The sequence below is a fragment of the Corvus brachyrhynchos genome, unplaced genomic scaffold, assembly GCF_000691975.1.
Source record: "Corvus brachyrhynchos isolate BGI_N302 unplaced genomic scaffold, ASM69197v1 scaffold3, whole genome shotgun sequence".
Classification (NCBI taxonomy): domain Eukaryota; kingdom Metazoa; phylum Chordata; class Aves; order Passeriformes; family Corvidae; genus Corvus; species Corvus brachyrhynchos.
The window spans coordinates 2,307,626-2,320,110 of record NW_008237619.1 but is presented as its reverse complement, the minus strand read 5'-3'; the positions used below and the strand labels follow the sequence as shown (position 1 = coordinate 2,320,110).

General features: G+C 44.0%; 1 protein-coding gene across 9 annotated transcripts in view; it reads left to right on the top strand.

Annotated features, from left to right (window-relative positions):
- The window catches only part of LOC103613982 (TPA-induced transmembrane protein), a 37,601-nt gene that overhangs the window by 21,351 nt on the left and 3,765 nt on the right, over positions 1–12,485 (top strand). For 6 of the 9 annotated variants that reach the window (XM_017731766.1, XM_017731758.1, XM_017731761.1 and 3 more), the window contains 4 exons: positions 2,731–2,769; positions 3,008–5,258; positions 6,740–7,075; positions 11,770–12,081. In XM_017731766.1, the coding sequence (XP_017587255.1) occupies positions 5,207–5,258; positions 6,740–7,075; positions 11,770–12,081 (700 nt within the window). In that variant the 5' untranslated portion in view covers positions 2,731–2,769; positions 3,008–5,206. Of the gene's footprint in view, positions 1–6; positions 986–2,730; positions 2,770–3,007; positions 5,259–6,739; positions 7,076–11,769; positions 12,082–12,485 lie in introns of those variants that run through there. The other 3 variants (XM_017731763.1, XM_017731765.1, XM_017731767.1) reach the window with 3 other exon arrangements.

Genomic DNA, 12,485 nt, shown 5'->3' with positions numbered 1-12,485 from the left:
AAAAAGCAGTCAGGAATTATTTCAAAAGCAATGCAGATCCCACATGTAAGGGTGACAAGACCACTTAAAGAAGTGGGGATTCAGCAAGCTTGGGAGCTGAGAGCCTGGACCTGAGACCCTTAAGGCACACGAGCTCATCCCTGCTCCTTGCTGCCACAGGCAAGGACCCACCAGTCTCACATGGATTTTGTTTGCCTTGACTCAAACTGCTTCTGAGAGCAAGGCTTTGTGCTTTGAGAATTTCTGCCCTTTTCTTCAAGGCCATGTAATGTGGTCACAACTTAGACATCTGGCCACAGATCTGCAGAGATGTGAGAGATGCGTGCTCTTTGGAAACAAGAGGAACATTCAATTTTGGCAATGGAGTGCCTCATCTGAGTTCCTTAAGACCAAGTAAGCAGTCAGGGTACAGTACTCAGAGGTTGCATGACCTTTTCTTTGACCTATCAAGAAGACAATGGAAAAGAAAGGGAATTTTCCACCTGTCCTAGGTGGTTCTTGTTGAGCATCCTCCTCTGTCTTTGTAGTTCCTTAGGAGAGAATCTATTCCTAACCACTGTTGTACGTAACTATAGGACACTCACATATCTTGTGTACAGCAATTAAATATGTTGTACAATTTAGTTTATTTCTATATGGCATATATAAAAGTTTGTCTTTTTGAGACATGGTACTAACAGATAGGAGATACCAAGATGAATCTCCTCTAAGTGTAGTTTTCCTGCCTGGAAACTTGAAGTGGATGGCAAGTATTTTCTGTTCCTTCTGTTCCTCACCAGGATGAACTCCCTTCCTCCCTTCGGCAGACTCTCTGTGCTGGGAGCTTACAGATGACATCACCTCTCTAAACATCATCCTGAGGCAATACTCTTTGACATATTAAGAACTATATTGTTCATCTTAATTTGCTTGCTAAATTATGTTTTGTTAATCAAGAAGCTCCTCATGGTGCCTCGCATGATCCCTTGAGGCTGATTCATTGCAGGTATTATGTGTTTTGGAATCACTCCCTTAATCCTCTTGTTTAGTAATTAAATACAAAATGGTATTGGACCTCCCTTAGTTTTGGTAGGCAGTTTCTCATCCTTCCACTGTATCCCTGCACCTTTGGGTAGCCAATTTTAGTGTGGTTTCTTTGCTGCCTGAATTGGTTTTTGTACTTTCTGTGTTACAGAATGAAACTCAGTGATCAAAGCAGCTCATTATCTCTCATTATCACTCCATTAGTCCTTTTGTTTTGTAATTAAATATAAAATGGTATTGGACCTACCTTATTCTTGGTGGGCAGTTTCCCATCCTTCCACTGGATTTCTGTACCCTTTGGTAGCCAGTTTTGGTGGGGTTTCCTTGCTGGCTGAATTGTTTTCTTTAGTGGCTGTGTTACAGAATGAAACTCAGTGACCAAAGCAGCTGGTTATCTCACTGTAAGGGTATGCAGCACTCAGATCTTGTGCACCTAAAAAAACCAAAAACCACCCCAAAGCCTCCACTGCAGGCAAACATTAACAAGTGGGGGTGGGAGAGGAAGAGAGTGGAGTGGATGAGTGATGCAGCTTCCTGGGGTGCTGGGGTGAGCTGGCGGCCTCCACAAAGTGACTAATGTGTTGCAGAATGGACTCCCACTAGGTTCTGTAGTCTGAAATAGCAACTTTGGGCGCTTTTGGCAAGAGGAAACCACATGCATAGCCATCTAGCTCTTCTGAGAAATGCTGTGACAAACTGAATTGTAAAAAACCAAACACTTCAAACCACAAGGAAGCACAGTCTTTGCTACCGAAGTTTTCCAGTGCAGTTGTTTTGTGCTTCTTCACCTCCTTTTTGTCCTTTTAAAAAAAAATTGTTATACTTTTATCCCTTCTCTTTCTCCTGAGCTACAAGGAAGAAGAAAAATAGAAGAACCAGAAATACAATTTGCAGGGCTAGTTGGCTGGGGTGGAATCAAGTTTTAGTTGACACATTGTAATTGCAGTACATTGCCAGAAAAGAAAAATAAAATCTCTGTAAGACTTCAGGTGTCTGCAGCAACTTCATCAAACCTCAGAGGCAGGAAGTGTCAGGCAGTTAACAGGACACTTTAAGAACACGTACTGGGAGCATGTGGTTTTGCAGATAGAGGTACACCACCATGAGCTATGTCTCCAAAAAGTAGCCCCCTCCTTTGAATCTGTTTTGCATTTCGCTAGGCAGTCCAACACCAGATTTCAGCAATGGAAGCTGTAACTTGCAGCTGACAGCAGTGTGTTAGCAGAGGGAGGGAGTCCAGTTTGGGGAGAGATCACAGATCACATACCTCCAATTCAAACATTACAAGGATAAACAGCTGTGACTGTTTACAAACTACCCTTAAGTCCTCTGACCTGAAACTTGTGCGCAAACACAACAATTTGTCTGTAATCCTGCCTAAATGAGCACCACCTGGTCCTGCAGCATCCCTTGGCTTTGAACTGCCACAGCCTGCCCTGGTGCAATGGCAGAGGCTGGAGCAAATGTTGGTTGATGCAGCTACTGTCTTTACCTCAGTGTACTGCAGCTCTCCAAACTCAACTGAGATGTAGAGTGATTTGCCATATGCAGGCACTACTTAAACATGTTATAAAGTTCCAGGCCCGTTCAATTGCATTCGACAAGCTGCTTCCCAACAGTGCTACCTACAACTAGAGCTGAGGAGCCAGAGTCACTGCAATTCAGAAGTGGATGAAACCCTCTCCACCTGTTTTGTTCTCTTTACAGGCAATGTCTTGAGAGGTGGCACTGAATCCCTCTGACAAGGTAGGCAACTGTCCAGTTGTTAACCTGGGTTTGGATGGTTATAAAAACAGTGGTTTAGACTGGTGGTTGACAAACCGATGTTTTAGACTACATTTGTGCCTGAGTGACTGTCCCTGGCAATGTTTTCTGGAAGTTCAACTATGTGAATTATTAATTTCATTAGTCACTCAGTCTGTGGGGAAATGCTGGCATTTTGTGACTGTGCAATTCTTGTATGTCCTTTTTTTCATTTACTCAGAACTGAAGAGAACATCCTGGTGAAACAGAAAGGAAGAAAATAATACAAATCACTGTGCTTTCGAAGCAGTAGTTGCACAACTACTTCTGCCTAATTTATCCCCAAGCTTTCACTGTTTTTGGAATGTGGCTGAACCTTAGGCACGGTGTGCAGTTCTCAGAAATGAGGATATTGTGCAACTGAAGCAGAAGAGCATGGGATCTGACTGACAAGGAAGGAGAAGGTCTGTAATCCACCAAAAGTCTATGCAAAGATGAACAGAGCAGGAATACATACACTTAAAGAGACACTCAACATTTTTAAATAAGTGGCTGGTTTAATGGATCTCTCATTATGAATAAAATGTTATGTTTAAAGTAGTTAATCAACTGCTGCTGTTGTCTGGTCCCTGGAGAAAGGGGAGTGGTCCGACAGATGCTGCAGCAGTTGGATGCACATGCAAGCACCGACGCATGAAGGCCATTAGGGAGGTCCCTGCATGCTCAGGTTCCCTGTGGCACCTGGAGCTGTCAGGAGAAAGGCAGAGCTTGGAAGGAGCAGACCGCATACATGGCTCTTTCTCATCAGGGATGCTGTAACAAATTAAAGCCAACAAATTTCTCCCACCGGCGTAGCCATCTCTGTCCTTTGCTAAGACTGAAATTTTGCTCTTCATTGAAAAGTGTTTCCTCTAGCAGCACACAGTTTTTAAGGGTTCTGGAAGATTAGAGTGTTTCTGAGAGAAAATAAGTTGGTTAAATCTGACAAGAATATTTCCTACACACATTTCCTACAGAATTGGGACTGCAATTCTTTTTAAAATCAAGTGTAGTTCATTTTGTGATCGCTAAGTGGCAATCTCACATTTTGATCAGGCCAGAATGCCCTTCCAGAAATTTTGCAGCAAAGTGCAACTATGAAAATAACTCAAGGAAAGGAAAATGAGATACCTCAAAGGAAAAAGACAATAGTATGAAGCAATTGCATTTTGTAGACTTGTGGGAATGAATTCTTGAACCTACTCAAAAGCACATCCAAAATGTTTCTTTAGAGAAATACTGATACCTGAGCTGTTTCTGTTTTCAGATTAGTTAGCACCAAGTAGAGAAGGAGCCATAAATGTGAAAGCATGTTTGAGAATTTTTTGTGTCACTTTATGATTTGGGCCCACAGGCTTGCAATCGATTTGCATAATTCAAGGCTAGTCTGTGCAGCCATTCAGCTGAGAGAAAACATTTTATTTGCAATCACAGTCATTTGGAGTAGTAAGAATTTGCAAAAATGTAAGCCACCTCATCAGAAATCAGAAACATGAAACACAATTTACCAGTAGAAGTTTGATTAGCAAATGAGGTCTCACAGTCTGGCTGCTGCACTGGGCCATAAGTGAGCCACCTGTGGCAGAGGGTTTGGCTCGTTTCAGCAGTGTGATCACAACCCACACAAAAACGGGAACACAGGCATAACAATGACAAAGCAAAAAGGCACAAAAACAATGACTCAAACAAGTTGTGTGACCTATTTTTATGTCATCTCAGGTGACAGTGGAGGGGAAAGGGTGTGTTTGTGGAAGGGCAACCCTGTCTTTCCCAGGGACAGGGCTGGGGAAGGATCATGGACCTGTGGAGATGGTGGGAACCTCAACGGAGGAGAGGCGAGACCAAGGCTCTGCTCTTTCTTTTTTACTCCTCCTCTTGGCTTGCTTTGGTCTCCTTAATCTAGAAAAAGAGTTACGTTACAGAAGCCTCAGCAGCTCCTGGGTCTTCACTGATTCACACAAAGGGTGCAGACCCCTAACTGAGTCCTCTGAGTTATATGTAGGGACATTTGAACTACTCATTGCAGCATGGCCTTTCCTGGAGCTCAGGTCAGGGCCAGGGTGGCCTTTCCTCCTGCAACCCACAGACACTGGGTGCTGAGCCAGTTTAGAAATCTGTGCTTGTGTTTGGGCACTTATGAAAACCCAACCTTATGGACAAAGTGCTTGTGAAAAAAACAGCACCCCTATGTGCTTAGCAGCACAGTTGGGAAAACCTGAGTTTCTGGCTCTGACATTTGTTGTTATATCCCCTAAAAGTCATAGAGGCTGGAGGTTTTTACAAGCTTCGATTTACTGTAGCTGCATGGAGGGAATGTCCCGAGAGTAAGAGCAAAGCATATAAAAAAGGGGAAGTGGCGCTCAGTGGATCAGTCGCTCGTCTCACTGAGCACAGAGCTAAGATGATGATGGTCACTTGCCTGCTCCTCTCCAGCATCTGGACCGTTGCTCCAGGTAACTCCCTTGTCTGTCTGGGTGTCTGTGTCATTATCCTAACAGCATTAGGGACCTCAGTGCCAGCCTCATTCTGTGCTGCTGGGTGCTGCCATCCCCACCTTGCACCCTCCTGGGCCAAGCCCATTGGTGACACGGTACTTGTGGCACTGTGCTACTTACCTGGGCCTTTGGACGTGTCACTGCTGATTGTGTTGGCAGCATCCACTTCTTAATTTACCACCAGTGTTTTTATAAGTTAAAGAGAGATGTATAAATTGGTTGCAATGGGCAAATTATAAAGCAGGCAAACTGTGCTTGTGGGTATCTGCTCAGGCCATCAAAAGCATGGGTGTATTACACTGGTTTTGTACTTAAAAGTCATGTAGAAAAGGCTGAATTAGTTTCAAACTAGTTCCCATGATCATGGTTTGTAGTCTGCCTATGGCACTGCTGAGATCTGGAAAGCAAAGTGACTGGTACATCTTGGCAACTGGCTTCTTGGTCTTTGGTGGAAATCTGCCTGGCCACAGTCACAGCCAGAATCTCAGAGCACTTTGTCGAGTGGGTTAACCTAGTGTACCTCTGGGGACTGCAGACAACTTCACTCCTCCTTAAAGTCTGCAAAGATATTTCCCTTTCTTGTAAATTGAATTATGTTTTCAGTGCTGCAACTGTTACTGTTGGTATCTCCCTTCCCATGCTGACATGCACAAATAAACTTTGAAAACTATTATCCCAAGAGAACTGTGGAGCTGAGCTGTCAGCTTCACCTTGCCTGTAGCCTTAACAATTTTTTCATGTCTACAAACTGGAAGAGGAGACCAATTGTTTTCTTCTTTTCTCTGGAGACTTTTAATACCACGGCATTTATGCTGTGAAAGTTTTCTGCTTCAGGGCTTTCAGTAGGGTCTCTTCTGCAGCTGCTTCTCAGCAGCATGACTTCTATGCTAAGAGGACAGAAGTATTTGGCCTCAGGTCCTCCCTACCTTGCTTTTTCCTTCTGGTTTTCTGCTCTTTGCCATTCTCTGACAAGTGTGAATACACAGTGTATAGTGGGGCACGTAATAATTTTTAGCAGTTTTACTGATTTGCTTCTCTCCATGCCACTGGAGGGCTAAGAGGATGGTATTGGGCCAACAGCTGTTTGGTCATTAGCATGGCTGGAAGTTTAGGGAACCTCTCTGTGGGTACCCGTGGGATAGCAGTCCTAGTAGACAAATCAGTGGCTCCCAACACCAGAGCTGCCTTTCTCAGTGGTGCTCTCTGCAGCACAGGTATCAGGCTGGCAAGATACTTGGTATGAGAGTGGCAAGTCCAGTGAAACTCTCTAGGTATTCTTTCATGCCACATTTTCAATTTTTCGCTGGATGGAGGGATAGAGAAATCCTCCAGAGTTGCTCTGTTTAGAAATGAAGGTAAGGGGCTGCGGGAGCGTCGGCTGGGGTTGGGCTGCAGCAGAGTGTGAGAAATGCTGAGTGTGGCACCTGCTTCTCCCCCAGCCTCTGTGCAGGTGATGAACAGAAAGGTCCAGTCAGTCCAGGCAGGAGGAAATGTTACGTTTTCATGCCGGTCAGTCACGAAAGAAGATGTGATACAGGTGACCTGGCAGAAGGAGACAGATGGGGCTGAAGACAACATAGCAACTTACAGTACGATGAACGGCCAAAAGATAGCCAAGGCCTATGTCAGCCATGTGAGCTTTGCCCACAGCGAGTTACAAGCCTCGGCCATCTCCCTTCATGGAGTCACCCTCCAAGATGAAGGATGCTACAAATGCATCTTCAACACATTTCCCTCGGGGGCTGTCACCGGCAGGATGTGTCTCAAGGTTTATGGTAAGGCACTGTAATTGTGTACGGGCACTCATCTGAGGATCGAATCATTTTTCCTGTGAAAAACCTTCCCTAACATTGCTACACTGATGCAGGAAAAATGGTTCAGCTTTTTCCCTGGCTCTCTCCCTCTCTGGTTTTACCTCTGATGGGAAACCAGCATTCAACAGTTCTTTAATTTTCTTCCCTTTCAAGTCAGCAACAGCGAGATTTAAAACTGACGTGTAACCCATGACTTCCTCCAAGTTTCCCTGGTCCTGTGCTGTGCTGACAGCTGCCTGGCCACAGCCACGAACCCCGTGTCCCTCTGCTTCCTTTCACTGCTTCTCTCACCTCCTAATCCTGGAAATCAGGCAATTTTTAGCTTGCTCTGCATTTGGTTTTAAAAAAACTGCAAAGTATTCAAAAGGCAAAGAGGCACATGTATGACCAGAATAGCTGGAAGCTCATTTTGAAGCTAGAGTAAAAATAACAGTAGTTGGGCTGGGGTCAGGAAAAGGATGCAAAAAAAAAAAAAAAAGAAGGCTGAAATACTGTACAGCTTGTGGGATTTGACACATGAATATCTTAAGCAGGTCAGCATCAACTAGCTTAAAGAAGAGAGCTGAAACGAATCATGAGTCAAGATGGTAATATTTGTCACCTCCATATGAAATCATCAACTAGCATGTGCAACCTGAAATAAAGACAAATGAGGAAGTCAAAGAACCAAGAGTGATAAGCTGCTTATCTCTTGAGGAAAGCTGCTGGGTTGTGTCCAGCTGAGAAAGCTGAGACATTAAAAATGCTCTGAAGACACCCTGTTGGCTCCTGGCTTTCTCATGCATGAGACTGCTGTGGGGACATCGGCCAAAGATCATATCCCATGTGGAGAGTGTCAGTGTCTGTGACCTTTCACTGGTGATATGACCCCTGCAGAGTATTTTGTTTAACCCTAGTACCTTCTGCTGACAAGGACACAGACACATATGTCCACACACATGTCTCTGGAGTCCTGTGTGTGGAGAAAGAAAGCTCCTAACTTACAGGGGAAAGGAGGTGGTGGTGGAAAATACAAGGGAAAATCAAGTCTGGAACAAAAGTTCTTTTTCCCCTCTTCTGGGAAAACTCCTAGGACAGAAAAGAGAAATTAGGAGAAATTCATGCAGTATTTCATATATCAAGAGGAAAGTTCCTAAAGAAACCCAGTTCTGAGTCAGTCAGAGGGTAAACACTGATTATATATTACAGGAAAAACATGGAAGTGCCTTGCAGAGGGATCCCATTCTTTTTTATCATGTAAATCTAAACACAGAGATTTCTTTTGATTTTTTGGTTTGGTTTGGTTTTTTTTACCCAAGTAGGGGAATTCCTTCCCAAAACCACCAAACTTGTGGCTATGGTTCATCCTTCACCAGAGCACTACTTCTAAAAAAAAAAGGGATGTTTTTCTGCTGCCACACACACTCATGCAAGCATCTCTTCCTGCATCTGATGAAAACACATCAGCTGAGAAGGGCTTAACTTCTCTCATAGGCCTCACAGGCCACTGCCAGAGGCTGCCTCACCAAGGTCATGGTGGCCTCCCTTTAATGTGCCGTATCAAACCGGCCCTCAAGGGTCACCTTGAACAAACTGAGTATTTGGCACTCTGACAGAAGATTTTAGGTCATATATGGTTATTGCATTGAAGTTAATTTATACAATGCTACCTAAAAGCCACAGTCTTGCTCCTTATTGCCCAACTCTTAATGATGGGAACAACTTGTCTGAACAAGCCCAGAGGGTGCCCCATGAGGGAGAGTGAAGCCAGCAGTATCAGAGCCAGCAGCTGAAAATGAAATGCTGCCATGTCTTTGCCCTCAAGAGGGGACTGCCAGGGAGTTTACGAGCTGGTGATTGCCCGATTACAGCAGCCTTCACAAGTGCGGCTGTTCCGGGAGAGACGGGCACCATCGCCACGTGATGAGGGGAAATGAAACCACGTAAGAACTGGATACAACACTGTGAAAAAAGAAACAGGTATGACTGGAGGGATGTCAGACCTGCCTGGCTGAAAACAGCAAACCCAGGAAGAAGCAGAAATTCCCTACCCTTCAGCAAAATCCATTTTGGAACAGAATAGTTTCAAGCAAGCTTGGTGGGTCTCTTTAAACAGACTGCTCCCTTCCCCCTTTCCCCCCCCCCCGGCTGGAAAAAGCTTTCTGTCATCACAAGGCACACTGTGATTCCTACAATCTTTTATCATTCCCTATAACACCACTGCTAAGACTTTAAGCATAAAAAGCATATCATGACCAGATGGTCCCCCTCCAATCACGGAAAGCCATTACAGAAAGTCCCTTTTTCAAATATTTGGGAATGCTGACAGAGATCAAATTTGGGAACATCTGCAATACTGATCTGCAAGAGAGACTAAAGCAAGTACTTGCAAACAACCTCTTATGCAAAGACTTTCACTGGAAACAAATATCTTGATGAAAGGCAAAAGAAGCAGTTAAGTGTATGCATCAAACATAAACAGCCAGCACATACTAGCAAACAGTGTAGAGGGACTTTACTGCAAAAGCAAGCACTTACAGGTTTTGATAGTGCATCTGTTACAGACATTTGCTAGAGAGAAGCTCAGCCCTACAGGATCATTCCTTGGGGTCCATTGTGAGAAGAGAGAGAACTGCTTAGTCAGAAGAAGAGCAGCTGTAGAGTGCCTGTGTTTCTGGCAAGACACTGAGAATTTTTTCTCATCCTCTATGGTAACATCTGTGACTTGTCCCTTTGATTGTTTTTCAATTTTGCAATGTAATATTTGAAGTTAATGCTGTGGGTGATATGTTATTTTTATGCATCCCGTGAGTGAAAGAAGAAGTTCAGAGATCGTTTATTAATTGAAACATAACTTGTTTGTGACACTAGTCTTTTCATACCTGGGAGATTTTGAGAAGTTCCAACTGAAATCCCCCTACACACTTTCCTTGTTTTTCTCAGAGGTTTCAGCAACTCTGTGGGGGTTGAGTTTTTGTCTATGAGTGATGCAAAACAGGAGAAATAGCAGCTTATTTTTTCTAGGCTCACACAACCATAATAAGTGAATGAGGTCAGGCTTGTAAAAAAGTCAAACAAACAAAAAGCAGCAAAATTGTTGATATACAAAGTCTTGGTTCCACCCTCTGGCAGTTATGGCTTGGAGGACACAGACAACCTCTTGAGGTACAACTGGAATTGTGCTAGGAGGTCATAGGTGCCGTTATGCATCTGGCACAAGCCTTTTCCCCTTTTCACAGTGCCTGCTACACTTCACAGGCAAATCTTTGTTTACCTCACGAAAGGAAAAAATCACTGCTTTTCCTAAGAAGAATAAAAAGAAGTTTGGTTCACTTGTTTAAAAGCAGAATTGCTAAATGATAGTGGGATGTTTTAGTGTTGGGACAAAAAATAATTTCAGCATAAACATTGCCACTTAGCGCTGTTATTTTTCTTATGTAAGTAGTAATATACACATGGAGTTCTACTGATTATAGTAATGGATACTTTTTTAATCAGAGGGCATTCGTGGTACCCCAGACTTGATTGAAAGTAGAGCTGCCACTGCACTGAAATGGTTAAAAAAAGTAATATTCTCAGAAACAGAGACCTAGAAGTAGAGTGTGGTTTGGACCCCTATTCCATCAGCACATGTACTGAAGTAGAAGGCAGGCTGGTGAGCTGCCACACAGAAAGCCATGGATTGCACTCCCAAATGGAACTGCACGCCTTTATAGATACTGGCCTGCACAAACTGACCCTATCAAACTGAGCAAAAGCTTGAACTAGACAATCTCCAGAAGTCCCTTCTGACCTAAATTATGGTATGATTTTATGTCAAAGGATAAATAGGTGACTTTTCCACACGGGACCAATGTGTCCTTATGTGTTCAGTTCTCACCTGGAGTTCTATCCAGGTCGAAAGCAGCTTCTTGAACTTCTCCCCTTTATCTATTCCTTGCAAATACAGTTTGTATAAATAGGAATCAACAAGTAGACTTCATGTGAGTGAGTGAGCATGAATGATGCCTGTAGTTCATCCTTCTTCCATACTAAAATGAAATGTGACAACATCCGCAAATCTTCTGGAGTGAGAGAGTTCAGAAGAGGTGATCTTTAATGAAAGTTTTAAGGGATACTATGATGCACCCAAAACCCAGTACAAGAGGGAACAAAGTTATACAAGCACAAACCCTCCACAGGTGAAATCCCATGGTGTAACCACATACAAATTCACTATTACTGTCTTGCATAAATAAATGCATTTAGTCCTTTGATTTGCAACTCTACACACCTCAAACAGCAGTAAAGATAATCCTGAAGGTAATTTTAAAGGAGAATAATTTTAATTCATTAATGCAGTTCAGCTCTTTCAGAGAGAAAAGGACATATGACTTCACAGTTTCACTACCTTCTGCTTTTAACTCAGCCATAATCACCACTTCTCAGTTGGGATGTTGCTGCTAGTAACAGAATTGAAATAGATGCTTCGACCATCTTGCCCTTACTTTTGTCTAGCTCTTCACTTCCAGACTGCTGTCTGATCACTTTCATGTTTATTTGTCACTGCTGGGGCTTTGGGAAGGGGGAGGCAAGATTAGATAGCAAGCTTGTCCTCCAAGAAAATTGTAAATATAGATGCTCTTTGCTCAAACATGGGCAGAAACTAATGGACTTTGTCACTTTGTTGTTTACAGCCATCTCAGACCCCAAAGTGGAAACTAAGCTTATACTCAGTCCAGACAAAGCTGAGGACTCTGAGAAAATGGTGGGGATGAGCTGCTCAGCAACAGGGAAACCAGCTCCAAAAATAACCTGGCACCTTCCCAGCATCCTGCAGCAGAAACCAAGGGAGTACCACATAAAGTTCAGCAACCAGACTGTGACTGTCATCAGCAATTTTACCCACACCCACTCCAAAATCCTTCAGGAGTACCCCATCACCTGTGTGATCCAACACCCTTCTCTAAATGTGACCCTGGCCCTGCCCACAGACAGCCTGGAGCCAGGTCAGTATGTAACTCTGCTCCTGCTCTGAGTGGAGCAGAAACTGCACAACACCTCCTGGGGTTGATCAGAAAACTCCGCAGAGGGTTGGGTGCAGGTGGGGAAGGCACCTGGAAGAGCAGCTGTGGCTGGGCTTGGGAGGGATGGAGGAGGTGCCATGGAACATCCAGATGCCCTGGGCAACTGCACATAATGTCTACTGCTCATCAAGTCCTCTCACCCACCATGGTGTCCCCCAGCCTCTGTCCCTGTGAAGGACTATTTGTGACAGGGTTCCCTGTCATGTAGTGTGACACACTGACAAGACGCTGGGTAGCTCAGAGAGACTGAATTCTGTATGCCTGACCTTAACATCAGACCCCAAGCATAAGTCTCCTGGCAGTGCCACTTGAGTGCATCATGCTGA